Source organism: Odocoileus virginianus, chromosome 20, assembly GCF_023699985.2.
Source record: "Odocoileus virginianus isolate 20LAN1187 ecotype Illinois chromosome 20, Ovbor_1.2, whole genome shotgun sequence".
Classification (NCBI taxonomy): Eukaryota; Metazoa; Chordata; class Mammalia; order Artiodactyla; family Cervidae; genus Odocoileus; species Odocoileus virginianus.
In genome coordinates, this window is record NC_069693.1 from 5,801,038 (window position 1) to 5,829,002 (window position 27,965).

At 56.0% G+C, this 27,965-nt stretch overlaps 3 protein-coding genes across 10 annotated transcripts; 1 reads left to right on the forward strand and 2 right to left on the reverse strand.

The window, feature by feature from the left end:
• Positions 1 to 925: 925 nt before the first annotated feature.
• On the reverse strand, positions 926 to 14,189 carry BCL2L12 (BCL2 like 12). Of its 6 annotated transcripts, none has more exons than XM_070450514.1 (7): positions 14,103 to 14,189; positions 6,772 to 6,886; positions 6,415 to 6,557; positions 4,372 to 4,458; positions 4,194 to 4,285; positions 3,009 to 3,287; positions 926 to 1,153 (listed from the first exon to the last, which is right to left on the reverse strand). In XM_070450514.1, exons 2-7 carry the CDS (start codon positions 6,876 to 6,878, stop codon positions 1,103 to 1,105), a joined length of 759 nt encoding a protein of 252 aa, XP_070306615.1. In that variant the 5' UTR covers positions 6,879 to 6,886; positions 14,103 to 14,189; the 3' UTR covers positions 926 to 1,102. The 6 variants fall into 6 exon arrangements, with proteins under 6 accessions (XP_070306615.1, XP_020741265.2, XP_020741264.2 ...); XM_020885606.2 differs by lacking the exon at positions 14,103 to 14,189 and adding an exon at positions 7,502 to 7,727; XM_020885605.2 differs by lacking the exon at positions 14,103 to 14,189 and adding an exon at positions 7,567 to 7,725.
• Positions 7,901 to 13,325, forward strand: IRF3 (interferon regulatory factor 3). The gene is made up of 8 exons (XM_020885595.2): positions 7,901 to 7,991; positions 8,788 to 8,960; positions 9,635 to 9,806; positions 9,893 to 9,963; positions 10,793 to 10,979; positions 11,076 to 11,456; positions 12,324 to 12,439; positions 13,093 to 13,325. Exons 2-8 carry the CDS (start codon positions 8,796 to 8,798, stop codon positions 13,276 to 13,278), a joined length of 1,278 nt encoding a protein of 425 aa, XP_020741254.2. The 5' UTR covers positions 7,901 to 7,991; positions 8,788 to 8,795; the 3' UTR covers positions 13,279 to 13,325.
• A 321-nt stretch (positions 14,190 to 14,510) lies between the features above and the next one.
• SCAF1 (SR-related CTD associated factor 1) lies at positions 14,511 to 27,921 on the reverse strand. 3 transcript variants are annotated; one of them, XM_020885591.2, is made up of 11 exons: positions 27,822 to 27,921; positions 25,025 to 25,138; positions 24,722 to 24,779; positions 23,936 to 24,030; positions 23,520 to 23,620; positions 23,319 to 23,434; positions 17,612 to 20,401; positions 17,009 to 17,091; positions 16,587 to 16,805; positions 15,195 to 15,323; positions 14,511 to 14,944 (listed from the first exon to the last, which is right to left on the reverse strand). In XM_020885591.2, exons 2-11 carry the CDS (start codon positions 25,130 to 25,132, stop codon positions 14,753 to 14,755), a joined length of 3,891 nt encoding a protein of 1,296 aa, XP_020741250.2. In that variant the 5' UTR covers positions 25,133 to 25,138; positions 27,822 to 27,921; the 3' UTR covers positions 14,511 to 14,752. The 3 variants fall into 3 exon arrangements, with proteins under 3 accessions (XP_020741250.2, XP_020741251.2, XP_020741252.2); XM_020885592.2 differs by having other exon boundaries at positions 25,025 to 25,161; positions 27,822 to 27,867; XM_020885593.2 differs by lacking the exon at positions 27,822 to 27,921 and adding an exon at positions 25,537 to 26,154.
• Between the last annotated feature and the right edge of the window lie 44 nt (positions 27,922 to 27,965).

Below are 27,965 nucleotides of genomic sequence, written 5' to 3' on the forward strand. Positions count from 1 at the left end.
GGGGGAAATACAGGGTCAGGTTGCCACAAGTGTCTTGTCACAACACTTTCCTCAACCCATCAAAATATAATCAAGTTTTCTGTGTATTTTCTGTTTGTAGACACATTATTTAATGTATAGTGGGCCCATTCACATTGGTCTTGCAGCCAACAGCACTATTAAAAAAATGATCTACAACAAACTGTATTTAATTGTGGCACATGGCAGCCTTCCTTCACTTAAGAATGCTGGCTAGGACCTTCGGGCTATGCTTTGGGGCCCTTTGGGACAGCGAAATCACCACAAATAGCACAGAAATGTAAAAAGTGTGGCACTGAATAGACTGTGGAAAGGATGTTTGTACACAGTGTGAGAGCTGCAACAAGAAGGCAGCATTGCCTCGCCTGACCTGAGCTGAAAGGTGCCCACTGGGTCAGTCCAATCATTTACTGCTCTGAGCACGTGCACACCTACCAGTGAGTGCAAAGGCATGTGAGTATTCGTTTGGGGACTGCAGATAAATGTTCACGAGTAGGCGAATTCAAAAATATGGAATCTGTGAATACCGAGGCTTGACTGCACTTGGCTTCCTTTGTAAGGAAGCCTTCATTTTAGGCATTTACAGACATAATTCAGTGAAGGGGGTGATAGCCCTAAGAAGGTGACAACTCTCTGGTAGACAGGTAGATGAGGAGACACCAGCAAAAAAAGGCTCAGAAGGAGCAGTGTGAAGAGAAAAATGAGAAGCGGATGGCGTTCTGGATGCCCCGTGAAGGAAGAGCATGGCTTTGTTTTGGAGATAGCTGTTCAGGTGATAGGAGTTTGTAGGTGACCCAAATGAATATTTCCAGAAGGAATGAATTGGTTATTTCCCCAATTTTTAAACTAGAATCCTGAACCAAATCTCCTCTACTTAGTCCTTTAGTTTTTGAGAGAGAACACATAATTAAATACTTGAAAAAGTTTTTAATGTGAAAACATTTTAAACAGGCTTTTTTTTTTTTTTTTTTTTTGGCAAAAAACAGAGAGCGGGCACCACCCCACAGCCCTGAGTGGAATAGGAAGGCTTGGAAAGAGTGCAGGGACATGAGGGAACTTCTTGCAGCAACTTCTGAGGGAAAGCTCAGTCCAAGGGTAAGTTCAAGTCCACAGGTGAAACTGCCAAGATGCCCTCCTGGAAGGGAAAAGTGGCGGATTCCCGTAAGTGGAGAGGCGTCCTCCACTCACAGCTGTGCCCACACTGGCCGAGTGAGAACAGAGACTGGGAAGGCAAGGAACCAGAGAGGGGGAGGGGACAGAGACCCAGTGAGAGGCAGACAGGGATGAGAGGTGAGGGATGGAGACCCCAAGAAAGGATCAGAGACCTGGGGTGGGTGGAAACAGGGTCCTGGGGGTGGGTAGGAGAGACAGAGCCCCACCATTGGGGGAGACAGACTGAAAGAAGGGGAACAGAGTCCTAGAGCTTTGATAATAAAGAGCCCTGACTTTGCATTAAAGTCCTAATTCCAATTCCCCACCCTGAATAAAGGACTTTCCCTCAGCCTCCATAAAACCAGGATAATAATCGAATCCTATAAGGTGGTTGAGGGGTTTAGATGGGATCATTCCACTAAAGGCCTTGCCTGAGTACCTGGCCAGGCTTGCCTGTTATCATTCCTTAAAGAATAAAATGTTTTTACGACTAAACCAGCTTCTGCAGTGAACTCTGGACCCTAATATCCACTGTTCTGTCATCATCTTGCATTGAGGTCTGGAGGGTCTCTCTCCCTTAACTGGACCACCTCCGATCACCTCTAACTCCTCCCCAAACCTGCACCCCACCTTCCCCTCCACGCTGCTCTTCCTGGTCCCAGGGGACATCAGATGTAGCTCTGCAGCTGCTCAGGTCGGCATCTTCGGCATCATCCGAGACTCCTGTCTCCCATTCGGTCTCTCCATTCACTCCGTGAGCAAAACCTGTCAGGTCTATTTCCAGATTAAATCCACAATTCCCCACTGGCCCGACCCTGGTCTGATAGACCCTCATCTCCTCCCTGGACCAGCTCTGGCATCTCCTTGGGGCTCCCCACTTCCGCCCTTGCCCCCACATTAATCCCCATACGGCCGCCAGAGGGCGCCCGTGACCACCCAAGTCAGCTTGCATCCCTCCTCTCCAAAGAGCCTTCCTACAATTCCTGGCTCACTCTAATGTGCAAGTTTTTAAGCATGATCACAGGCCTAAAGACTTGCACGATCTGGCCGCCTCTCCTGCTTTCATCTCCCACCCTCTCCCCCTCACCCACCCTGCTCCAGCCCTACTGGTTGCGTCTCTGCTCCTCAAACACACCTAGCCAGCTTCTGCCAGTCTGTGAAGCAATGACAGCCTGGCAGTGATGGGGCCGGTAAATGAGATGGTGTCCATTGAGCAGCCAGAAACTGATGTTCAAGGGGACGGGGACAGCAGCCAAAGGTCATTTAGTCCGTACACAGGAGCCCCATCCAGCTCTGAGCCCAGCGCTGGATTTAAAGCAGTGAGCAAGCGTGGTAAGGTGGGAGGGTGTGGCGGTGACTGAGACTTTAAATGAAGACCAGGGAAGGCCTCACTGGGGGTGATACCTGAGCAGATGGGCAGAGGAAGCAAGGAAGGGGGATACTGGGGAAAAAGGTAACCCCGCAGGCAGTGCTGCACAGACAGTCATCCCACAAAGACCAAGTACCTACAAGGATGATCCCATTTTAATCCTTACAACAACCCTTTGAGGTAGGTATTAGAGTTCTCCTGCCTTTACAGGTGAGGAAATTTGTTTCTGACTCATAACTTTTTGTGTATACCAGAGTGGGCAAAGCTGGGCAGGGCATCTGCAGTTATCACGGCAGTGCCTGGTGTACAGTAGGTGCTCAATAAACACAGAAAGGACGGACGGTGGAAGCGGGAAAACAGCCGTGATGTCTGAAAGGAAGGTTAAGACCCCACCCCACCCCACCCCCAATACACACACATACAATGACAATTAGGCAAAGAGAAGCCCAGAGAGGCTTTGGCGGCTCACCCAGCCCCCGTGGGCCTGGATCCAGGGCGCGAAGCTGTGCACATGCTCTACACTGAGTCCGGCCAAGGTGCCCCCCAGCCCAGCCACGCGCCGGCTCAGCTCCATGGCCAGGGCCAGGCGGGCCAGGGGTTCCGGGGAAGGTGGCGGAGGCCCAGGGCACGGTAGTGCTTGGCTTGGGCGAGGGCTGACCTCTCGGCTAGAGAAGAGCTCCACTAGGCGGCTGAAGGAACTGGCAGAGAGGCGCGCCAGTTTGCGCTGCAAGGCTGGGTCTGAAGCCAGCTGTGGGACAGGGAGAGGAAGAGCCCTGGTAAGCCTCAGTCACACCCTCGTAGCCAGCCAATAGGAAGCTGGGAGGCGTGGCCTTAAGCGAGTTCTGGGTGTAACTCGCGCCCCAGGCCACGCCCCTATCCAGCACATCAGCCAATCACAAACTAGACTATAAGGTCTCCTTCGCCGAGCTACTCCCAGAAAGATGGTCAAGAACCGGCGAAGCCAAGCCACGCCCCTGCCAAGGCCCCAACAGCCAATCAGGGCCAAGCCCTATACCAGCTGTATTCTAGCTTGCTAATATTCTAGCGACTCTTCGGTGGGCTTCTCAGAGACCCCGGAGGCCAAGCCAGTGTCTACAATGACCTTGCCTTCTACCATACAATGAATAAGACCGTACACTTTGCCCAAGCTCCTGAGCCAACTAGATTCTAGGACAGAGCCACAAGCCCACTCCCTCTGGCAGTCCATTTCTCCTACATTCTAAGTCATTGCCCTATATAGTCAATCAGGTTTTCAGATTTTAGACAGCTGCCTTTGGGTAACAGTCCATTGGGGTGTTAAGAGTCAGACACGACTTAGCAACTAAACAGCATCAGCAGCTTCAAACCATATCTCCCACCCTTTCCCATCACCATACAGTCCCTTACTTCCTCACCTGGTCCCAATCTCTTTCCTAGAATGTGTTTCTGGTGGCCACGGTCCTTTGCCTATAAGCCACCCTACTCTAGCGATCAATGAAAGGCAGTAATTTAAGGTACTACCCTGGCTTACCCTTCACTCACTCCTTCACTGAAGCCTTGTCTCACCGTCCCCTGTCCGACCATCCAGTGAGAATGCAGATCCAGCTTCAGGTCCCAGTGTGGAACCATGCTACAATTCCTATCCTAGCTAAAGGGGGAATAGACCACCCATCACCTTCTGATTGATGACTTCTGCCTCCTCTTCCAGCAAGACCACCAGCTTTCGCAGCAGGGCTTCCTTCTCTGTGGGTGCGGGACACTGTAATTCTGGAGGCAGAAAAGAATTTGGCTGGGGGCAGAATCCTGGTGACCCTTCTACCTGCATCCTTCTCCAGCGTCCCTCTGCACCTCACCTGGACTAGGTGGGGATCTCAGTTGCTCTTGGACCAGCTGTTCCAGCCGCTGGGCCACCAGGGCATAGAAATCTGGGGTTGCAGGGCCTGGAATGAAAAGAGCCAATGATAGGTCTTCAGGAACTTTGGCCCCAACATCGGGAACTTATATATTCTCTCCTCCCAATCATCTTACCAGGTAGCAATGATTTCTACTTCAGAGTGGGGTAAACTGAAGACTAATGAGCAAACCTGATTAAAAAACTCCTTGTACTCTTCCCCAGGCTGACTTATGAGTGTTTGGACCTTGAAGATTATCCCATCTAAGGAAGGCAAACACATGGCATACCCCAGGTTAATGACCCTTAGCATCCTCCTCTATCCCTTGTCCTTTTCAGGCAACTCATCACAGAACTCTTCTACCCAGCTGTGAAATCCTCTTCAAGCAAGCCCCTCCAGTAGCCATTACTAGTCTACCCAGGCTCATGTATGAGAAAAAACCTACCTATCACTCTTGATCAAGTCCAATTCCCACCGCTCCTCATTCCTACCTTGCTACTGGAGAAAAGGATTCATATAACCAAAACGGCCAGGCAATTGTGACTGAAAATCAGGTCTCCTGCCTCCCTACTGGGGGTACAGTTCAATTCAGTTCAGTCAGTGGTGTTCAACTCTTTGTGATCCCATGGACTGCAGCACGCCAGGCTTCCCTGTTCATCACCAACTCCTGGAGCTTGCTCAGACTCATGACCATGAAGCCATCCAACCATCTCATTCTCTGTAGTCCCCTTCTCCTCCTGCCCTCAGTCTTTCCCAGCATCAGGGTCTTTCCTAATGAGTCAGCTCTTCACATCAGGTGACCAAAGTATTGAAGCTTTAGCTTCATCATCAGTCCTTCCAGTGAAAATTCAGGACTGATTCCTTTAGGATTGACTGGTTTGATCTTCTTGCAGTGCAAGAGACTCTCAAGAGTCTTCTCCAACACTACAGTTCAAAAACATCAATTCTTCTGTGTTCGGCTTTCTTTATGGTCCAACTCTCACATCCATACATGACTACTGGAAAAACCATAGCTTTGACTAGATGGACCTTTGTTGGCAACATAATGTCTCTGCTTATGGTCCAGGTTGGTCATTGCATTTCTTCCAAGGAGCAAGCGTCTTTTAATTTCATGGCTGCAGTCACCATCTGCAGTGATTTTGGAACCCCCCCAAAATAAAGTCTGCACTGCTTCTATTGTTTCCCCATCTATTTGCCATGATCTTAGGTGTTTTTTTTTTTATCTTAGTTTTTTGAATGTTGAGTTTTAAGTCAGCTTTTTCACTCTTCTCTTCCACTTTCGTTGAGAGGCTCTTTAGCTCCTCTTCATTTTCTGCCATAAGGGTGACGTCATCTGCACTTTTGAACTTACTGATATTTCTTCCAGAAATCTTGATTCCAGTTTCATCCAGTCCAGCATTTCACATGATGTACTCTGCATATAAGTTAAATAAGCAGGGTGACAATATATAGCCTTGAGGGAATCCTTTCCCGATTTGGAACCAGTTCGTTGTTCCATGTCTGGTTCTAACTGTTGCTTCTTGACCTGCATACAGATTTCTCAGGAGGTAGGTAAGGTGGTCTGGTATTCCCATCTCTTTAAGAATTTTCCAGTTTGCTGTGATCCACACAGTCAAAGGTTTCAGCATAGTTAATGAAGCAGAAGTAGATGTTTTTTCTGGAATTCTCTTGCTTTCTCGATGATCCAGTGGATGTTGGCAATTTGATCTCTGGTTCCTCTGCCTTTTCTAAATCCAGTACTGGGAGTACTGGTGGCTATAAAAGTTTAGGGGCAAGGAAGCACATGTGGAAAGAGATAGATAACAGAGAGGGACCAAAAGCTCTCCTAAAGCCGCTCACAGAACTGACAGCAGTCCAGCTGGGGGTCGGGGGTGAAGGTAGGTGCTGGGGGCCCCCCACAGCTACTCCCTTAGTTGGGTGATCTTGAACTAGTTCCTCATCCCCTCTAGCAGCTTTAAGCTGCTGACCCTGTCAGTTCTTGGATGATTGAGGGAACTCTCTTACCAGGCTCTGAACCATAGCAGGGCCGGAGTGGCAGGGAGCAAGGCCGAGGGGACTCAGGGGGAACAGCTCCTCGCCCCAGGGAGCAGGGAAGACATCTTCGAAGGCGGCTCAGGAAGTCTGTTGGCTCCTCCTGGGCAGGGCTCCTGGGGAAGGGGACCTCAGAGAGTGATCCCAGAAGCTCTTCACAAGCAGTCCCTTTGTCCTCCCATTGAGAGCCCTTCCCTGCAACCCCCAGGACAAGGAGGAGAGCGAGATATAAAAAGGCGGGGAAGGAGACAGACTGAGTCCAGGAGCAAGAGTTGGAGAGGGGTCCATCCCAAATGCAGCTCCCTGAGGAAGGAGGGTAACTCCTCTTACCTGGGTGGGGTCGGAATGGGAGACCCCACAGCCTCACCCCGCCTAAGGAAGGCAGCTAGGACCCTCAGCGTGTCCTCCCGGAGCCCCAGCTCTTCCGAGCCCGCCATGGGGGCACCTGTGAGAGAAGGAAATGAAGGATGGGCTCCAGGGTTCAGAGCAAAGTGAAGGCTGGGGCCCAAATTCCTAGTCCCTGAATGAGGAGGGAGCCAGGGCTCGTGAGTCCCCAAAGAGGGAAGGGGATCCCAGGTCTTTTATGGAAGTTTCGGGGTCTGGGGGCCCCGATGCTTGTCTCTAGAGAGAGAAGAAGAAGAAGGACAAAGACACCTTGATCCTGAGAGAGGAGACGTCTGGGGATTCTGATTCTTGGGTCTAAGGGAGGAGGGGTCTGGGGCCTGAGCGGTTGAGTTTTTAGAGAAGAGGGCTTGGGGTCTGAACTACTGAGTCTAAGAGAGAAGGGTTAGGGTTAGGGCTGTGGCCTCAGACCCCTGAGTCCCCGAGGAAGAAGGGGCCCTAGGGCTCCGACTTCTGGATTCTGAACGAAGATGCCAAGACACTTAAGTCCGTAGAGGATCAAGAACTACCAATCCCAGCAGGCTTCGCAGCAAACATTCCCCTCGGTCCGTTACTGGTTCGCCGCGCAGCCTGCTGGGAGGTGTAGTTCCACTCTGACTCTCGCTAGAATTTGGGAGACTGAAGACGCTTGGATGTCGGAGGAGTAGGACTGAGTTACCCGCTCCTGGATCCCGGCTCCCTCTTCTTTCCTCCTCTCCAAGCCCTCGCTGACGTCCCGCTCACCTGGTCCTCAGCCCCCGCCGCCGCCACCTCCTCCTCCTCTGAATGTGTATAAACTTTCCTTTCTTAGGACAACTTTCCCGCGCCTGCGCACTGGCTCGGGTTGGTGAAGGCTCAAACGTAGAGGGGCGGAGCGCTGGGTGCCGCCTAATTTGCTTGCGACTTTCCCAGCATGCCAATGGTCGGAAAACCTAAGAAGGGCATGGGGTGGGAGGTGAGCGGACGTCACGGCTCGTTGAACCGCCTCTTTGGTTTTGGAGTCTGTCACCCAAACGACATTCATTTCGAGAAATCGAGAGAAAAAGAAGCCCCACCTCTAAAGCTCAACTGACGGGAAGTGGGGGTGTGCAGCTGAGAGTTCGAGAGCTACGGGACCCCAAAGACAGGGCTGGGCCCTGGCACCCTGCGCGCCCCGACCCGACACTTAGGTAACACGGAAAAACTGAGGGGTTGGTGGCGTCCGGGAGTGAGGAACCGGAGAAAGGATGGGTCTGCATTGACAGTGTAGAAGGCGGGTTTTGTTGTAATCTGGGGAAAGTGAAGCAAGCAGGGAAAAAAAGTGAAGCAGGCGCCGAGGTCGGCTGTAAACAAACAAACCAACAAACTTAGAAGGAGTAGCAGGGAGGAGGGGAGAGGAGGCATCTATATTGGCGGATCTCGGGAGAGAAGGATCACTCTACGAATGGGAGGCAGTCCACTAGAAAGTGAGGACATGCCCTGGGGGAGGTTGTTTGGGAGAGACTGTGGATGGTCTACGGTGGAAATGGGTGAAAGGATCATGGCGGCGGGGCGGAACTGTAAAAGGGTCTATTCACTGGGGTAAGTGCGGAAGGTGGAGGTCTGCAGGTCAGTAGCATCTACACCGCAGTAACTAGAGAGAGGGCGCTACCTTGGAGCTGGGAGTATCTGCACTGGGTGATGTAGGTGGGAGGGAGAGGTATTCAATGGAAGAGAGAAGGTCTACACTGGCGGAATTGAGGGAAGTAGAGATATCTACACAGCAGAAGCTGGGGGAAAGAGGGGAGGGGTGTAAAATGGGCTTGGGAGGGAGTCCTCGCTGAATTTAGAGAGCCTCCGTGGAGGATGGGAGGTCTTCTGTACCCTAGGAAAATATAGGTTAGAGACCTGCGACATGGCCCTTGAGACGGAGGTCTGGGTGCGGAACCCTCCGACTGGGCGGGACTGGGAGGCCGCCTGTGCCCAGGAAGTATTCTCTGCGCGCAGGCCAGACCATGGGAACCCAAAAGCCTCGGATACTGCCCTGGCTGATATCTCAGCTGGACCGAGGGGAGTGGGAGGGCGTGGCCTGGCTGGACGAGAGCCGCACGCGTTTCCGCATCCCTTGGAAGCACGGCTTGAGGCAGGATGCCCAGCAGGAGGATTTCGGTATCTTCCAGGTGCGTGCGAGCAGGGAGGGGCGGACCCCTAGGGGGGCGGGACGGGGCGGTCCCAGAGGGGGCGGGACCGAGAAGGCGGGGCCAGCGCACCTGGAGCTGTCCGCTATTTATGCTGGCTGGTGGAAGTGGGTGGAGTTAGAACTCGAAAGGGAGAAGGTGGTAGGATCCGCAGACTGGTGTGGGAGAGCAGTCAGGACTGGAGTCTCTGGTTCTGGGAATAGAACCGGAAAAGGAAGGAAATGCATCCTGGGGGGTTCAGAGGCCCCTGGGGTGGGAATCTTGGTTGTAGGATTTCTGAGGGCCGGTATTGGAATATTAGAGGCGAGACTTGGCCCTGAAACTGAGGTTTCTTACCACCAAACTGGGATACACCGGTGGTGGTAAGCCGAGGTAGAGTGCGAGGGGCCGAGGTTATTACAGAGCGTGTCCTCGGACAAGTTGGTGGCAGACATTCACTGGAACCTGGAAGGCTGGCTTAGCAAGCACAGGTTTTTGAAGGGAAAAGGTAGAGGGACTTGGGGCACAAAAAATCTGAGAATTTGGGGATGGAAACTTGACAAGTTAGAACGTGCCAGGGGAGAGGATGGTGTTAGGGCAAGAGGAGACAGGGTTAGGACCCCTGGAGCAAGGTCTAAGTCATCTTCCCCGCTATCTTGGCACCACTGGTCCCCTAGGCCTGGGCTGAAGCCAGTGGTGCCTATACTCCTGGGAAGGATAAGCCCGACCTGCCCACCTGGAAGAGGAATTTCCGGTCTGCCCTGAACCGGAAGGAAGTGTTGCGTTTAGCGGAGGACCACAGCAAGGACTCCCACGACCCGCACAAGATCTATGAGTTTGTGAGCTCAGGTGTGCTGGAAGTGAGGCTTCCCTTAGAGGGATGGGATTTCGAGTGTCCCCAGGGCCGCCACTACACTCCCCATTTTTCTCCACAGGAGTCAGGGACATACCTGAGCCAGATATCTCTCAAGACAACAATGGCAGACACAGTACCTCTGATACTCAGGTAAGAAGACTCCCCAACCATGCTGCCCTCAGCCTCTACCCCATCTCCTCTCTGTGTCCTCACCAGCCTGTCCAGATGTCATCTTCTTCCCCCAGGACTGTCACCCCAGGCTCCATTCTCCCCCCTGCAGTCTGTCCCCAACCTGACCCAGGTCTGCCCCTGACCCTTCCCTGTTCACAGCCCTTCCATGGCTTCCCAGCGCCATCATCAAGAGAAAATTCAGAGCTTTCACCAGGCATTCAAGGCCCCAACCCACCTTTCCAGGATTTGACAGCTTTCCTCCTTGTGCAGGGTTCTCTCAGCCTCCTGCAAGCTCAGAACCTCGCTATCCTTGATCTTGCTGATGTCTGTGCCAGGGAAAGTCCTCTCTGAAATTCTACTAAGACTTCTCTGCCCAGGTCTTCTTAAAAAAATATTTACTTGGCTGCACCAGGTCTTAATCGTGGCATGCAAACTCTTAGTTACAGCATGTGGGATCTAGTTCCTTGACCAGGGATGGGACCAGGGCTGCCTGGATTGGGAGTGTGGAATTTAGGCACTGGACCACCAGGGAAAGCCCTCTCTGCCCAGGTTTTGCTTGCAAAGAGCTGGATCCTCGGGTTGGAATTAGCTGCTCCCCTTGGGCCACTGTAGTGCCCAGCATACACCTAAGCTGTATATCTTTTACTGTGCTGGTGGCTGTGTCTCCCCCACGCTGGAAGCCCCTTGAGGGCAAAGCTCAGGTCTGTCTCCTCTCTGGGTCTCCACATTGCTGAACACAAAACTCGGTTTGTGGGAAGTCTCCAGAAAAGGCCATGGAAACACCCGGATCTTTTTTTTTCCTGTCCAGGAAGACATTGTGGAGAAGTTACTGAGTGACATAGACTTGAGCCCAGAAGGAGGGCCCTCGAATCTGACTGTGTCCTCTGAGAAACCCCCTCAGCTCTTGCTGAGCCCCAACTCAGACATCCCTGCTCTTTGCCCAAACTCGGGACTCTCTGAAAACCCCCTGAAGCAGCTGTTGGCGAACGAGGAAGGTGAGTGCCAGCTGCGGGGCAGGAGGTGCCAGGACCTGGGTCGAGAACCCTCTCTAATGCTCTCTCTCCCTTCACGGTATGGCCGCTGCTGCTCAGATTGGGAATTCGAGGTGACTGCCTTCTACCGGGGCTGCCAAGTCTTCCAGCAGACCGTCTTCTGCCCTGGGGGCCTGCGGCTGGTGGGGTCAGAAGCAGGGGACAGGATGCTGCCTGGGCAGCCAATACAACTGCCGGACCCCACTGCATCCCTGACAGACCAGAGCGTGACCGGCTATGTGCAGCGGGTGCTGAGCTGCCTGGGCGGGGGGCTGGCCCTGTGGAGGGCCGGGCAGTGGCTCTGCGCCCAGAGGCTGGGGCATTGCCACGTGTACTGGGCCGTAGGCGAGGAACTCCTCCCCAGCTGTGGCCACAAGCCTGACGGCGAGGTCCCGAAGGACAGGGAAGGAGGTGTGTTCAACCTGGGGCCCTTCATAGCAGGTGAGTGAGGCAGGGCAAGGCAACGGTGGTGGAAATCTCTGGGGTCAGGAGGTTGGAGATTGAATTCAGACCCTGCTGCTCTGCTTGTGGTTGAACCTGGGGAGAAGGATGGGCTGCTCTGAACCTGTGAAATCTGCAGACTGTCCCCTCCCTCTCCCTACCTGCCTGGAGCTGGCAGGGGGCTCAGGCCCAGCATATAGAAGCTGCTCAGGGAATTAGCTGCCAGAATTGTTATCATTATTACCAACTGTGGTGGAAAGACAGACGCAGGAGAAAGATATCCTTTAGAGGCTTGCTATCCGAATAGACCTTTGTGCAGTGATGTAAATAGCACTGTATTTGCACTGCCCAGCATGCTATCTACTAGCTGCATGTGGATGCTGAGTATTTAGAGGAGGTGAGTGAAAATGAGGAAGTGAATTTTAAGTTTTATTTGATTTTAATTAGATACAATTAAAACTTAAATAGCCATGACTAATGGTTACATATTGGACAGTGTGGCCTTGAGGGGTTAAAGAGCAGTAACTGCCACTGACCTGGTACTCCAGAACCACTGAGCATCCTTGAGTAAAACGCCCCTCCTAGGCCTGTTTCCCCATCCAAACACTGGGGCTCTGGGCAGGGTGGGGGGTGGAGATGGGGTTCACCTCCCTGCCCCATCTTGATGAGAGGGAGGGAGGAGGAACATTTAAGCTTGTGCATAAGTGGAGGGGCTTTCCCCAAATTAACTGCCCCTAGTCATGGTGGCAGAGGTATGCTGGGCTTTTGATCAGGAGAGAAGGTAAGGATGTTAATGAGGTTTTGGGGGAGGGGGGGCAAGTAGAAAGTCTTCTTCCCATCCCTGACTCTCTGTTCCTCGGCCCCCAGATCTGATCGCCTTCATCGAAGGAAGCAGACGCTCACCACTCTATACCCTCTGGTTCTGTGTGGGGCAGGCATGGCCCCAGGACCAGCCGTGGATCAAGAGGCTTCTGATGGTCAAGGTACTGCCAGCCCCAGGCTCCTGGAGCTGAGGAGTGGATTCTAAAAGGGAGGTTGCTTCCAGAAACAACTTCCATAGTTCTTCTGGCAGTCTCTGCAACTGCCAGTTCTTCCTCAGGGGCTTCTGTGTGTCCCTACAATGGCCTTTCTCCCAGAGCCTATTTTGAGTTGCCCAACCATGTGGAAGTTGCTGGACTACAAGTCCTAGCAGCCTGTGTGAGGTACTTCAGCTCCCAAGAGTCCTTCTGAGCACCAGCTGCTCAGCCCTAGCTTCTAGGAACTCCTCAGCAGCCTTAGCCCTAGGAGTTTTTGTGGCCTCCCTTGGTTGCGGGAGGAGAAGGACACGACAGAGGATGAGATGGTTGGTTGGCATAAACAACGTGATGGACATGAGTTTGAGTAAGCTCCGGGAGTTGGTGATGGACAGGGAAGCCTGGCGTGCTGTAGTCCTTGGGGTTGCAGAGTTGGACACGACTGAGAGAGACTGAACTGAACCTGGGTGTGAATATGGGGAAAACTACAATTCCCAGGCCTGGGCCTAATGGTTTATCCTGGGTTACAGTGGGGGATGCTGGGACTTGTAGTCTACTCAACCCCATCTGGGTAGTGGATGGTGTTGGGTGTCTCCTGACAATTTCTCCCCCATCTCCCACAGGTTGTCCCCATGTGCCTCAGGGTTCTTGTAGACATAGCGCGGCAAGGGGGTGCCTCCTCCCTGGAGACCACTGTTGACCTGCACATTTCCAACAGCCACCCACTCTCCCTCACCTCAGACCAGTACATGGCCTGCCTCCAGGACCTGGTCGAGGACATGGATTTCCAGGTTGCCGGGGAGGCCTGAGCCCGAGCCCTTCATCTCGACCAATAAACTGGTTCTGGCCGCGGTCATCACTGTGTGTCTGGTGTTCAGTGTCCCTGGGCCAGCCCTGACCCAAGCAAGGGGTTATTCCTCCTTAAGGCCTGTTTATCCACCTGTGCAAGCCACTCACATCCTAGGTGCTCACGGCCTAAGGGCCAGGCACTATGCAAGGGGCCAGCTGATACTTTACTTCTCTGGGACCTAGTGAGTCACCCCTGTTTTAGAGACCAAGAGACTGAATCTTGGAGAGGAACAAAGGTCACAAAATAGGAAAACAAGGCAGGTCAGAATCCAGGTCTCATTCTTAAAATGGCTGCTCTTTGAGGGTGGCCTTTGGGCTCAATTTGGAACATCCATCTTGCCTATAAACAGTTCAAGCCAACGTCCAGAAGCAGAGACTCTGTCAAGGGCCTTGGGTACCGTCTCAACTCCTGTTGGGTGACCTCAGGCCAGTCCTTTCCCTTTCTGGGCCCGGGGCTCCCTCTGTGTGGGCCTGCAAGGGCCAGTTGTAAAGAAGTTCTCACCCACTCCCATGGGCTGGATGCTCCCACCTCGCCTCACCACTCCTGGTTCTGGGTAATAGGAACTGATGGACGGGGGGGAACAGATTTATGTGTATGTATGGCTGAGTCCCTCTGCTGCCCACTTGAAACTATCACAACGTTGTTAATCGGCTATACTCCAATACAAAATAAAAAGTTAAAAAACCCCACCTTTCCAAGGTCCTATCAACCCATGTGACACAATTCTATTTACTTCTACTTAAAAAAAAAAAAACAACACGGGCTGACAGAGGCCTGACTTACTGTGTGGCCCTTGCTGCGCTGTGCTTCAGTTTCCCTCCATCGCGGGGGAGTCAGATTACCCCGGCCTCAGGGAAGCAGGAGAAACAATCCAACTGAATGGAGGACAAAGATCGGGTTTCTGGGGCAGTTCCAAGGTAGACAGATAGCACCCAGGTGCCCTGACTGGGGCAGACAGTGATCAGGTGGCGTGGCGACCCCGCCCTCCCCTCACCACCACTGTCAAGAGCAACAGCTGGGGAGCTCCTGGGTCTGGTTCCAAGTGCTTCACCTGCCGCGGGTCTTTCCCAATCCTCACAGCCCCCACTTTACAGACGAAGGAAGAGGCCTGGTGCAAGGGCCAAGTCTCCTCCCCAACACTTCCCCAAACTGGACTCTGAGCAAAGGGCTAAAAATCATGGGGCTCAGGGGTAACATTTCATGAAATCTTTAATGAAACTGAGGGAGGGGCACGAACAAAGGGTCTGGGCGCTGGGCACAGGCTCTGGGGCAAGGGAGATGGGCATGGGGCGGGGCAGGGGGGGCTCTCTTTCCCGCAGCAGCCTTCCCCCAATCATCCCACTGACGGGGGAGGGACATGGGGAGACGGAGCCATAAATACGTCCAGAATTCCAGAGAGGCAGCGAAGGAAGAAAGGGGCGGGGCCAGGAATTTCAGAGAGGAGGCAGGGGCAGGCCCGGGCCACCTTTGTCAGGGGGTCCCGGCTCCTTGGGTGGCCGTGGAGGCCCCGGAGGGTCCCCTGGCTTGCGGCCGTGCTTGCGGAAGTAGCGGTAGCGTTGGACGTAGGCGCGCACCAGGTTGCTCACCTTCACTGGGTTGATCTCCCCACTTTTGCTGTGGCAGATCTGGGGGGCAAGGGGCAGCAGCAGTCACCACCAGCCCCCAGGGCCCCAGGGTGAGAGGCCCACCCTCAGGTCCAGGCCGTCTGAACTTGTCCCCTGATGCCACCAGAACAGGCCTGGGTGGGCTGGAGGAAATCCTATCTCCCTCTCACCTTCCGGACTGACCCACCGACTGCCTGCCTGTCCGCTCATGCCCACCACTCTCTGCGTCTCCCCCTGCCCACCCCCGCGCATCCGTCTCCTCTGGGCCCACCTTGTGGACGGCCTTCCTCAGGATGTCCTTGTACTCCTCCTTGGTGATGTCCTTCTTCTGATAATACGGCTTGATGGCCAGCTTCACCTCCTCCACTGCCCGCTCCTGTGTGTGCAGCTTCTTCAGATACTGGGAGGTGGTGACAGGGTGGGAAGAAGGGACAGCAAAGCCCAGGTGAGTTTCTGCAGAACTCTTCCTCCACTCACTGGCCTGCCGGTTCAGACTTCCTGACCACCCAGCGACTCCTGGAGGTGAAGTCCTCCTGAGGGTCTGCCCTTGCTGTAGAAACCACAGCCAGCCAGGCCAGGCCTGGGCCTCTCAGTGTCACCAGCATTTCCTCCAGGCTGGACCCTGGGCTGGCCCAGGCATCCCTGACCAGGATCCACGTGTCCACTGCCCTTTAGTCTATTAGGGACACAGACCTGAGCCAGGCGGCTGCTCCCTGCTGCCTCAGAGAGATGGGGGCAGCAAAATGAGGCCTGGGAGGGCAGGATACCCCTCACTTCAGGGCCAGCATCTCCCAGGAGACAAGAATGCCAACTGTCAGGCAAGCTGCTAGGGGAGCCATGGCCACCCCAGGGCATCTCCTCAGGCCTCCTTAGCCCCACAGGAGTCGGTTCTAGAGATGCGGCCAAGAGAAAGAGGTTGTGGCTCACCTCTGTCTCGGATATGCCGAGACAACAGTAGGGAACAAACATCTGCTGCTCATCACAGAGCCCACTCTGTCCCTGTCCTGCAGCCCATGGACAGGCCACAGACGAGTGTCCATCAAAGCAGTGGCCCATCTCCCTTCACATGGGGCCCATAATACAAGGGTTTGTTCTGACGGCCTTCTGGCACGGAACAAGGGCTGCAGAAAGGCAGAACAGCACCATCATCTGGTGACAAGACAAGTGACCAGCATCCAGACCAAAAAAAGGTGCAGAAGCCAAGGCCCAGGAGTCAGATAAAGCAACAGAAAAAACCCCTGCTTGCCCTGTATCCTTTCTTCCTCCCTCCGTCCACCAATAGACACTTGATTTTTCATTTGTATACCACCCTGTGCCCCGCTTACACAAAAAGACTGGGGTCAGAGAAAGAAAGGTAACCAAGGGGCAGACTGCAGTGGGTATATGTATAAATATGAGTGTCTTTATATCCATATCCATCTATCTCCCTACCCCCACCCCATTATCTATATGAAATTCTTAAAAAACCTGCCTAGCACCCCTTTCCCACTCAGTCTAATCAAAGACAAGTTTCCTTCCTTACAATTGAATGACTTCCCTTTTATCTAAGTCCTCATCTGCCGGCATCAGTCCACAGTTCTCCTCGGGCCCCTGCATCTCAGTATCTGCCTGTGATCTTGGTAGAACCGTCACCATCAACCCACCTCTCCCAAGCCCAGTTCACCTTGTCTGTGTCCCCACGTCCCTCGGAGCTGCTGCTGCCCTCTCTCTTGTCAGACGCTGCAGCCAGCCCAGTGGGGGTGGGAGGGGTGGAGCCGCAGCCTCCCAGGGGGAGGCTGCCAGGCAGCAGGTAGCTGGAGGGGCCGGGGGGAAGACCCAGGGAGGTGGGCACAGGAGCTGGGGTCACCCCCAGACTTGAGGGCGGCTTCCTGTGGCTGAGGATCTGTGGGGAAAGGTCGGAGGATAAGCAGGAGGGGAAGACGGAACTGGTACCCCTGTTCCCACCCTGATTTTCCAACAGTCCCAGAGGCAACAGGCTCCTCTTCCGGCCGATACCCTGCCCCAGAACCTGCTGCAGTTCTCTCCTAAGCCGAAGCAGGGGGACAGGAGAGGGGGCAGCGGGGACTCCTCTCCAGGGAAGCCCACCTGGTTGGTGGCCTGGATCAGCTCCTGGGCCTTTGCTCGGCTCGCCAGATTGGCTTCTTCCATCTTGAAGAGAAGTGCAGTCACTGCAGGAGGTGGGGATCAAGAGTTGATGCAAGAGGAGACGATGAACCTCCTCCAACCACTGCTGCCCCTTGCTCCCACCCGGGCTCCCAGGACAGGTTGCAGGTCTCCAGCTCAGGACCAACCAGGAGGAGGGGGCCTCAGGCAGAGAACCCACCCACAGCCTGTGTGTTCTCAGGACTCCAGGCCACTCCCCAGTCTAGCAGAGACTCCTGGCGTCCCCTAAGGGACCCTGCCCTCCCCATTCTTCCCATTTCCTCCACCAAGCCTACTCCAGGCGGCCTCTACGCAGACCCCAGGCCACAGCCCAGCCGCCTGCTGCCCCTGCTGCTCTCCTCCAGCGCACCCAGACGTCGTGGAGTCTTCCAAACAGACGCTGACTGGCCCTCGCCCACCTGAGGCCCTCCTAGTGCTGGGCATTACACAGCCACTGCTGCCTCCAAGCTCGTCCCCATACGACCTTCTCCTCCCGGATCCCGTCTGTCTGCCCCCGCCTGCCCTGGGCCCCCGGGGGACACTCACAGGCCAGGACACCGCTAGTAGTGCAGTCCACGCCCGCGGGCAGGTTCCAGGGCATGGGCGGGGGCAGGGTGGGCAGCTGGGAGACGCGGGGAGCGGGCCCGTCCTCCGCCCCCGAGTCACCGGCTGTGGACCCCGCACTCGGGGCAGCGCTCGGTGCGGCGGCTGCCGTGCTGGTGGCCGTGGTGGTGGCCGGCTGCTGCTCCTCCTCCTCCTCCTCCTCCTCCTCTTCCTCCTCCTCCTCCTCCTCGGCCCCACCTCGGACCCCAGCCTCCTCAGCGGCCTCTTCTGGCAGGAAGGAGACCTCAGGCGTCTTGCAGCTGCTGTCCACAGTCTGAGAGTCGGGCGTCAGTGCAGGGGGCGGAGGGGCCACCTTGGGGGGCGGGGTGCTGGGGGCCTTGGCTGCCCGCTCTTCCCCGGACCAGGAGGTCTCCTCGGCCCCCTTGGCTCCCGCCGCCTGGCTGCAGCTATCCGCCTTGGACTTCTTCAGCGTCACTGGGCCGCTGCTGCCCCCGCTGCGGATCTTTTTCCTGGTCTTGGATGGCTTGGTCTTTCCCTTGGTCCCCTTGGTTTTCTTGGCCCCAGCCTTGGCCTTGACCTTGGTCTTTTTGGGCTTGGTGCTGCCCTGAGCTGCTTTGGCCACCTCTGCAGGGGCCCGCTCGTCTGGCTTGAGGAAGGGGGAGCGGCTCTCTCGGTCTCGGCTGAACTTGACTCCGATGGAGCCCAGGCCGGCAGATGAGGCCTCCTTGGCGGGCGTGGTGCTGCTGACACCCTCACGGATCAGGACCGCCACCTTGGACTGCAGCTTCACCTTCCGGGAAGACGACGAGGACGAGGAGGACGAGGAGCCCGAGCCGCTGCTGACCGGGGGCTTTGGCGGGGGCCCCGAGGAGGGGGCCAGCTCCTTGGGGGGCCGGGCCTTCTTGGACGACCTGTCCCTGTCCCTGTCTCTGTCCCTCTCCCGGTCCCGGTCCCCCCCGTCCAACGCCTTCCGCCGCGATCCCTTCTCCCGGGAGGAGGAGGAGGAGGAGGCCGCCCCCGAGCGCCGCCGGTCCTTCTCGCTGCTCTTGCCGCCCCGCTCCTCCGCGCTCAGCCCCTCCGAGTCGTACAGGACCTCCCGCTTGGGGGACGAGGCCGGGGCCGGGGAGGGGCCTCGGGGGTCGGACTTGTCCGGCCGGCCCACGGTGATGGTCCGCTTGATGGCGAAGAGGTCGTGGTCCGTGAGGTCCTGGATGGAGGGCGGGACGGCCCCCCGCCGGCGGCTGTCGCGGTCACTGCCCAGGGAGGCGGAGCCGGAGGTAGGCTGCGCCGGGGCAGGGCCCTTCTCGCTGTCCCCAGAACGCTTCTCGCCCCGGGACCGCGACCGCTTCTTCTTCTTCTTGCTGCCACCGCCATCGCGGTGCTTCCCACGGTGCCGCTCGCGGCGGGAGGATGAGGAAGATGAGGTGGCCGGAGGCGGTGAGTTCGAGCGCCGCCGCCGCCGCCTTTTCTCCCGGGACCGCGACCTGCGGCTGCCCCCGCGGCGCCGGTCGGTGCTCCGCGAACGGTGGCGGGTGGAACGGGACCGCGAGCGGCGGCGGGTGGACGATGAGGCGTGGGAGCCGGGCTTGCGGTCCCGCGAGCGGTGCTTCTTAGAGTCCCAGGGGGAGGCCGGGGCTGGCGGGGCGGGCTGTGCGCCGGAGGACGACGAAGCGGCCTCCTTGGCCTCGCCGCCACTCCGCTTCCGTTCCCGCCTCGACTTCTTGCGGGTGGGCGGGCCGGTGGGGGCGGCAGGGGCAGGGGCTGCGGCTGGCGAGGGTGATCGCTGCCGGTAGCGCTCGCGCCGCTGGGTCAGGATCTTGCGCCGCAGGTCCAGGCCGCCCCAGCGCGTGTCGGCGGCGGGCGGCGCGGGGGCCGGCTCCCCCAGGTCCACCTGCAGGGCGCCCTCGCCGTCGGACTCCGCGTGCAGAGACAAGAAGTCGTCCCCCTCGGGGGCCCGGGGGGCGGGCGGCGGGGGTGGGGGCTGGGCCACAGGGGGGGCCGCGGTTGGGGGCCGCGCTGCCCGGCCCCCGGTGCGGAAGAGGGAGACCGCCATTCTGGGCTCCTCCTCGGGCTGGACAATCTCGCCCTCCTCAATCTCCGAGTCACCCGGAGGCAGCAGAGGGGGCGGGAGGGCAGCTCCACCGGCCGTCACCACCTCCACGGAGACCTTGCCTTCCCGACAGGCCTCTGCCTCGGTCCCCACTACAAAGACGCGCCGGCGAGTGGCTCCGTCGGCCCGGGTGGAGTCGGCCTGGGGCGGTGTGCCAGGGGTTGGAGTAGGCTGCAAGGGCTGGGGGTCGGGGCCTGGGCTCTCATCACCTGGGAAGTCCTGGCTCAGGCTGTTGTCGTCGTAGATGCCCGCCAGGGTCTCAGAGATGCGGCTGATGCTCTGCGACAGGCCCTCCTCCTCCTCTTCTTCCTCCTCCTCCTCCTCTTCCTCCTCCTCGGGTGAGGGGGTTCCCGCTGATGAGCTGGGGTTGGAGCCCGTGGGCTCGAACGGGTCGTACTTCTGCTCCGGAGCAGGCGGCGGGGAATAGGCCTCGTCGGTGGGGTGGAAGGGGTCGTAGATGTCGAACCGGGGTGCAGGAGGAGCTGGCGGGGCCGGGGGTGGTGGAGGGGGAGGTGGGGAAGGGGAGGATGAGGAGGGCGAAGGGGAGGGGGAGGAGGATGCAGAGGAGGGAGCAGGGGGAGGGGCAGGGCCCCCGTCTCCAGTGCCCAAGGTGAGGAGATGGCGGGCACAGGTGGGTCGAGAAGAGTGAGACTGCGGAGAAACTGAAAAGGAAAAGCAGAGACGGGAGGTCAGGGGCCTGTCCCGGTGCGGCAAGGGGCCCGAAGGCAGTCAGCACCCTGTCCACTGGGCCCCCTCGCTCAGCCATCACTGCTCCAGCAGGCACTGCTCCCAGTGCTTCACGAAGTCAACACAGAGGACGCTCCTAACAGCTCCAGGCTGTAGGAACTGTGACCCAGAGGATCTCCCCTGAGATCCTGGTGCAAGCTCAGTCAGTGATGCCTGGAGGCTGCCCTCTCATATCCTGAGAGGTAAGCAGGCCAGCGACCCAAGACCACCCTGACTAACGAGAGCTCTGACATGTGGGAAACAAGAGTTTCCCACAGGAGGCATGGAAGGGGACTGGAGAGCCAGCTTCCAACCTAGGGCCACCTGCAGGGTCAAGCCCCTCTGTGGGAATCCATCCCATTGTACAGAAGGCCTACTACAAGCCTGAGAAGGTGCGAAGTGGCAGAGCCGGTGAGCCCTGACAGGCTGAGTCCTCGTGTGCCCCTGGCTGTCTGATGAGCCCCATCCCCGGGGCAGTATCTGCTCAGGACTCAGACATCACTGACCCCGCCAGGCAGCGGGCTTTCGTTCCTTATTTCCTCTGCCTTCCCGAGATCTTGCTTTTGAAGCACTTCATGGCCTCCACACCACAAGTTACACATCTGTAGAGCCAAGTGACCAGGGCTGCCCCCAGGCCAGGTGACGGGGCCAGGGTTCAGACACACACATCAGAGTTCAGAGGCCACTTTCTCAACCACACGTAGCAGCCAGGCTCCTGCCCCAGCAAGGACCTCGGCAGGGTCACGTAGACAGTGCTGGAGAAGCCCGGGGTTGAAAGGGTAGCACTGGGGCCACTTTCCACCTGGACCCCAGGCTCCAGCCCTCAACCTCAACCTGCCCACAGGCAAGCGACTCAACCCCTGTCTGCCTCAGTTTCCTCATCTATGAAATGGGAGTCTACTCATTCATTCAGCACTTTTTTCTGATCGCCGATTAGGAGCAGTTTGGGGTACCGAGAGTACAAGGCACAAGAGATAAAAATCTCTGCTTCAAAAAAAAAAAAAAAAATCTCTGCTTCAAGGACTCTCTGGCCAGGAGCTCTGACAACTGTAGCTGTTATTACAACCACCTCAGGCAAAAACCAAGCCTGCAAATTGAACCAAACATCTGCTGCTTTACAGTTTTTTTTGCAAAATAGGACTACAGGTGAGTTTTTCTTTTTCTTGCATTCTTAACGTATTCCAAATAAAGACCAAAAAACACCTAAGATAAGAAAAACAAGCCCATGGGCTTCCCTGGTGGTCTGGGTGGTAAGAATCCGCCTGCAAACGCAGGGGACAGGGCTTTGATGCATGCCACAGGGCAACTAAGCCCACGTGCCACAACTACTGAACCCGTGCTCTGCAACAAAAGTCACCGCAATGAGAAGGCCACGCACCACCACTAGAGAGTAGCCCCTGCTCACTGCAACTAAGGAAAAAGCCTGAGTGCATCAATGAAGACCCAGTGCAGCAAAAAATAAATAAACCTTAAAAAAAGCAGCACAACAGATCATAACCTCAGGGTCCTATTGAAGACAGCATTAGAATCCAGACACACCTATGGCTATCACTTAAGGCCCAGGGGCCAAATCCCACCCACCATCTGTTTAGTAAATAAGGTCTGACTGAAAGTAAGTAAATAAGGTAACAGTGTCCGCCCACTTGTTTACTTATCCCCTATGGCTCCAGGTCTTGGGATTCTGGGCTTTCACTGTCAAGGCCTGGGATTCGACCCTTGGCTGGGGAACTGACAGTGCAAGCCAAGTGGTGCTGCCTAAATGAATAAACTCTTTAAAAATAATAAAAGAAATGAAAAGACCCTTGAGGGCCCCCAAGAGTTTGATGGGCCCCCAGCACCATGCTCCCTGAGTCTAGTGGATAAGGAAGTCACCTTGCATATGTGAGGGAAAAAAGAAACAAAGAAAACGTGACCTGCTTCACAGGGTGTGCGAGCCTCTGGCAGAAAGTTGCTCATAGCTGACCCACTGCCCTGCCTTCCTCTCCTTCCCACCGCTCCCAGTAAGTATGTACATGCAGAAGGGAAGTCTAAACCCAGGGTTCTCATCAGGGCCCCAGGGACCAGTGGCAGCAAAACCGGGGAATTAGTCAGAATTCCCAGGTGGCTCAGTGGGTATAGGATCCACCTGCAATGCAGGAGACTCAGGAGACGTGGGTTTGACCCCTGGGTCAGGAAGATCCCCTGGAAGAGGGCATGACAACCCATTCTAGGATTCTTGCCTGGAGAATCCCATGGACAGAGGAGCCTGGTGGGCTACAGTTCATAGGGCTGCAAAGAGTCAGACACGACTGAAGCAACTGGGCACCCACACACACATCCCTGGGCCAGGCCACCCGTGGATTAACAAATCCCCCGTGGGGATTCAGACACCCTGAGTTGGCAGACGCTCTGTTCTACAGTGCTCTACCGCGTGTGGGGCTGCGAACAGACACTCCCTCAGACAGGTGCCCACCTCGGAAGACAAAAACTCAGGCTTTACAAAGTGAAGGTCCTGGGGCCCAGGACCACCATGAAGCAACTGCCTGTGCCACCTCGAGGAAGAACGTTCCCTCTTTCAGACTTTTCTCCTCCTGGAGTCGGCGCCTGAGAAGCCCCCATCTCAGAGAGCTGAATTCCTAACACAGCTACACTGATATGCAGAGCCCTGGACATGCGCTCACTGCTCCCAGGCAGTAGCTCTCATGTCAGTTTCAGCTTTATTTACGACATGTAAATAAGCAAGAAGTCTAGCAGGAAAAAGATACAGGTTTTGTCTAAATGACAGAAACAGCATTACCACTGCTACCAACAGCAGCTAAGGTTCCCTCAATGCCTCAGCCATCCCCCTGCCAGGGTGGCCCTGGCCCCACATACCCGTTTTGCCTGTCCTCCAGGCCCTGAGACGGGGCAGCAGGCTAGGTACCGGCAGAGGGACTGGATCTCTGTCCCCAATTCGGACCTCGGCCACCAGCTCCAGCATGTCCTCGCCTCTGCAAGACAGGGAGGAGGGAGCCTCAGAGGTGCGTCCGACCCCCATGCCGGGGCCTTTCCCAGTCCAGCAGCCCAGATACTCACTCGCCAGGCAGCAGGTCCATGTGGCTAGGAACCCAGGTGTCTGGGGGATCCAGGATGCTCACCAGCCCCGCAAGGAGGCCGTCAGCAGCCACGTCCAACACCTGGAAGAGGCCAGGAGGAGCTCCACCTTGTGCCTGCTCATGTGAGGACCACACATTCCATTTCCCCAGGCCCCAACCTCTCAGTAACTCAGACATCTGAGACACTAAAAAAACATGAGGATCCAACCAATTCCTTCAACCTGACTGCCTCTAGGACCCAAGGGACCAGGCCCTCAGACACTCCCACACTGCCCCTGATCACCACCCCAGATCCAGGAGACTGGGTCCCCAGCCCCATCTCTGGGGCCCAGGCCCCAGCGACCTTCCTGCCTCAGCCCCAGGAGGCCAGGTACCTAGCCCCATCTAATTACTTACAGTAGCCGTGTCAGTCCCCCCGGATTCCTGGGAACGGGGCTCCGATCGTGGGCTCCGGCAGCGCCTCCATCGAAGGCCATGACACCGAGAGCCATCTGGAGAGAGATTGATTGGGGGACTGGAGACAGGGGACTAGAGGCAGAGACCTTGTAGAGCAGAGAAGAAAGAGACTGCCGAGCTCTTGACAAGGGAACCAAGAACATCTGCCTACTCGCCTGGCCTGCATCCCACCATCTCCCAACCTGGGTCCCACCAACACTCTTCGGAGGCCCCAACTCTCGCACCCAGTTTGGCCCCCCAGCCATCCTCAGGATAAAGTCCAGACAGATCAGCCTGGCCTCTGAGCTTTGCGGTGACCCAGTCTTTACTAGGCTCTCCTGCCAACACCCTCTGCCTGCCAGCCCTGAAGACCCATAACTCAACCCAGTGGCCTCTGGATTGCATGCCTGCTGCCTCTCAGGCTCTCCTCTTCCCCAGATAGTGCTCCTACGGCCTTAGAGACCAAGGTCACCTGTCACTTCCTCACTGAAGCCTTCCCAGACTCCATCTCTCCCCACACTAGCCTAGCTGGGCCGCCTTGGGCTACCTCTGTGTGGGGACTGTGTCTCCCCTCCACCAGACAGTGAGCCCCACCAAGACAGCCACAGAGTCCAACCCATCTGGGACTCCCTGTGCCAGCACCAGCGGGGGCACCCGGGAGACCTCGGAAAATTGTGTATGAATGAGAGCAGGAGGAAGAAGGCAGAGATGGGGCAGGAGTCTCGGAGGAACCAGACACCGTCATACCTTTATCATTTGGCAGATCCCCCTGCAGGGAAGTCCCCACAGCCTGCTGAATGGCCCGCTGAAGGAACGGTGAAGGGGAAGAAGGTGGAGAGAAAGAGCAGTCAGAGATGCATGCCGAAGGTCACAAGCTCTGCTGCTGAGAGACAGCCATTCCAGACACCTCTACAACCAGACTCAAACCCTACAGACAGGCCAAGAGTCCTGGCCCCCAACCCTCCTCCCCCAGGGGTGCAGGAGTCAGGGCCCGGGAATCTGAGCTCCCCGCCCCTCCCTCCCTCAGCCCCAGGCGTCTGACAGCCTCACCAGGATAAAAGCAGGAGGAGAAAGTGTAGGGTCTCTGTCTGGCGGACCGTCGCCCCGATCCTCGCCTGACTCTTCTGTCTTCCCTCGAGACTCATCTTCTTCCTCCATGGTCACCTGGTGGCGGAGCAGGGCAGAGTCTGGAGTAGAGGCCCGTGGGCAGCATACAGTGTCAGGTGGCGGAAGGAGACGATGGACGTGAAGGCCTTGGTGGCCTCCAACACTGCATCTGCTTCAGCACCCCTCCTCCCCCCACCCCCACCTCATCCCCGGCCGGCGCAAGTAAGCCCCAGGCCCAGTACAGACCCTGGAGGGGCTTGGGCAACTCTCTTCATGTGTCTGAGTTTCGGCTGCCTCCTCTGTCAGGGGGCGGCCTTTCCAGTCTATGTCCACATCCCACTCCCCAGTTCCCACAGCTTCCCTCACAACCAAACTTTAAGACCCCAAAGGAGCTGAGACTCTTTTCTGGCGAGTTGTGATGTTGAATACTGTGTCTGGAAGTCTCGGAAACCCACCTTTCCTAAACTGAGATATGTGCCAGTGTGCTCACGTGTGCCTCAAACGCCACGCCACTTCCTCAAGCATCGATTTTCCTCTATGGTGAAGGACCCGACAGAATGTATTTATACATAGAAGATGGAACTAGGATACAATGATCTACAAAACCAGTATGCCACCTTGAAAATGAAAACACGCATTTCAGGAATGTTGTCCACCAGATACCACAGGGAGCAACCTCCAATCACCTATCTGCCCCTTGTATGGAAGCGTGGCTAAAGCCTTTGCATTGTCACAGAAATTCTTAGGTTACATGTGGTGGTTGAAAGATCATTCTTTAGACTGATTGCGGGGAGGGGGACTTGATTAGGGCTTCAGAAAACGTGAATATTTCACTGTACGTTTCCCCGCAACCATCAAATTTCCTACTCTGAAAACAGCATCCAGTCCTAGAAAGCTTCAAAACCTCTAACCCCCAACTCCATCCACTTAACTCCAAGTGGGTCCAATAGGAAACTCTAACTCAGAGAAAGGAGACTGCCTCCTGACATAGAGTTAACAGCCCAAGCCCTCTACACAGAGTAACAATAATTATCATTAGCCTTTAATGCCCAGGTTTCCCTTACTGTGGTCACCCCCACACTGCTGGTTGCATACCTGCAAAACAAAGAAACCTCGGTCCTGGTCGGCCTCATACCAGATTTTCAAAGAGCTCTTGTGCCACTTCCCAGCTCTCTAAGAGCTTGCACCTCCTTCCCTAATTCCCATAGACACCTTTATCCTGATTAGCCCCCCTGGACAGTTCCCAGTCCTGGAGCTGCTCTCCAGCATCTCTGGGGGGGGGGAGGGGGGGGCGGGGCGGGGGGAGCACACACCATGTACGCCGTAGGGCAGTGTCTGTCGTGTAAGAGGAAAGAGATGCTTAATCAAGACAGCTGACTACAGACCTACAAAGCCTCAAAACCCCTGTGGTATAAAGATCCTCCCTTGTGTATTTAGATATGCCTCAGGCTTTGCAGACACACCCTGGGCTCCTTACATTTTTTAAGACCTGAAAAGCCTCTGCAGACACTGCTTGGTCACTCTAGATCAGTTTCCCGAACTTGGTAGCAATTGAGTGCTTCACAAATAGCTTGTCATCAAAGCAAATCAAACACACAAGGTTCTTCACCATACAGCACAAGTAAATGGAAATATTAATGGGACTTGAGTACTAAATTCATATGACGGTGTACCCTGGGTCTCAATGAAAAATGTATTTCTCACTGTAGATCAAGGTCAAAAGAGTTTGAGAAGCACTGCAATAGATGACTCTAGATGATCCTATGGACTTTCCCAGACCAGTGTGGACTAGTTTGAACTCTCTCTGTAGCCCTAGGGCCATGCATAATTTTTCAACATTTTGCATTCAATTACTTTCGAAAGGGCAAGTACAATACAGCCCAGCAAATTTTCCAAATCTCTTCATTGTCTTATTTTCCAGGCAATTATCGGGTCCCCAAAGGCATTCATATTTGCTCCAGGCATAGAGAGTGCACTCCTGCAGTCACACTCAAAGCCACCTAGATGGTTCCAGGTCTTTCTAACTGCCCCAAGCCTTCTGTCACCCAGACTAGACACTCCTCAGACAGCTGGAGACCCATCCACGCCTCTCTCAGCACATCTCAGTATTTGTCTCCTTCCCTTAGTGGGTACATCCTGCTCCTCTGGGTGACTATAGAAGACTTCCTAGTCCTAAAAGAGTTCTTCCAGGCCCACCTAAATGGCCCCTACCCATGTAGGTGAGCCGCATCCTCAGGTCAGCCCGTGCACACACTTCCTAGCGCTAAGAGACACAGCCCAGGCGCTATAGTTGGCTCTGCAGATACTCCCCAGCTCTTGTAGATCTCTTTAACCCCTGGGACATATCACAAGATCTCAAGATGGCCCCAGAACCCTCTAAACAGACCCTAGCCTCCGGTCAGCTCATAAAGACGCTCAACAGTGCCCACAGAAATGACCCAAGGCAGCCATATGATGGAAGGCAAGCTTCAGTCTCAGTCCAGGCCCTGTTGACGCCCCCAGTCCTCTCGGGGACACCCCGTAGATGCCCCCCGGCACCACAGATGCGTCCCGGGGCCTTCAGAAGGCCCCTCTCTGGGCGCCAGCTTCTGCCGCCGCTACCAGGCCCGAGACCACCCAGGAAAGCCCTCCAGGCCCTGCGGCGTGCCGGGAGGACCCCTGGACAACTAGCGACCCGACTCCGCCCCGCCCACCCCAATAGGCCCGAGCCCCGCTGCCCGGACCTCCGCCGCCATCTTACCCCGCCGCTCGGGCTGCGGCTCCGGCCCCGGCGCGGGGCGGGGCGGGATGGGGCGGGGCTCGCGAGCAGAGGGAGGAGAGGGGTGGAGCTAAAGCGCCGCCGAGCTTGCCGGGACTTCAAGTACCGAGCACGGTGCGGCGAAGG

Excerpts from the sequence above, each read along its gene's own strand:
- IRF3 (XM_020885595.2), top strand. The coding sequence starts at position 8,796 with ATGGGAACCCAAAAGCCTCGGATACTGCCCTGGCTGATATCTCAGCTG. Across the intron at positions 8,961-9,634 it reads AGGATTTCGGTATCTTCCAG|GCCTGGGCTGAAGCCAGTGG; the intron begins GTGCGTGCGAGC and ends CTGGTCCCCTAG. Across the intron at positions 11,457-12,323 it reads CCTGGGGCCCTTCATAGCAG|ATCTGATCGCCTTCATCGAA; the intron begins GTGAGTGAGGCA and ends CTCGGCCCCCAG.
- BCL2L12 (XM_070450514.1), bottom strand. The coding sequence starts at position 6,878 with ATGGCGGGCTCGGAAGAGCTGGGGCTCCGGGAGGACACGCTGAGGGTC. Across the intron at positions 6,558-6,771 it reads CCCATTCCGACCCCACCCAG|GAGCCCTGCCCAGGAGGAGC; the intron begins GTAAGAGGAGTT and ends CCCCTTCCCCAG. Across the intron at positions 1,154-3,008 it reads TCCAGGCCCACGGGGGCTGG|GAGGGCATCTTGGCAGTTTC; the intron begins GTGAGCCGCCAA and ends TTTCCCTTCCAG.
- SCAF1 (XM_020885591.2), bottom strand. The coding sequence starts at position 25,132 with ATGGAGGAAGAAGATGAGTCTCGAGGGAAGACAGAAGAGTCAGGCGAG. Across the intron at positions 24,780-25,024 it reads CTCCTCCTGCTTTTATCCTG|CGGGCCATTCAGCAGGCTGT; the intron begins GTGAGGCTGTCA and ends CCGTTCCTTCAG. Across the intron at positions 16,806-17,008 it reads TGATCCAGGCCACCAACCAG|ATCCTCAGCCACAGGAAGCC; the intron begins GTGGGCTTCCCT and ends CTTTCCCCACAG.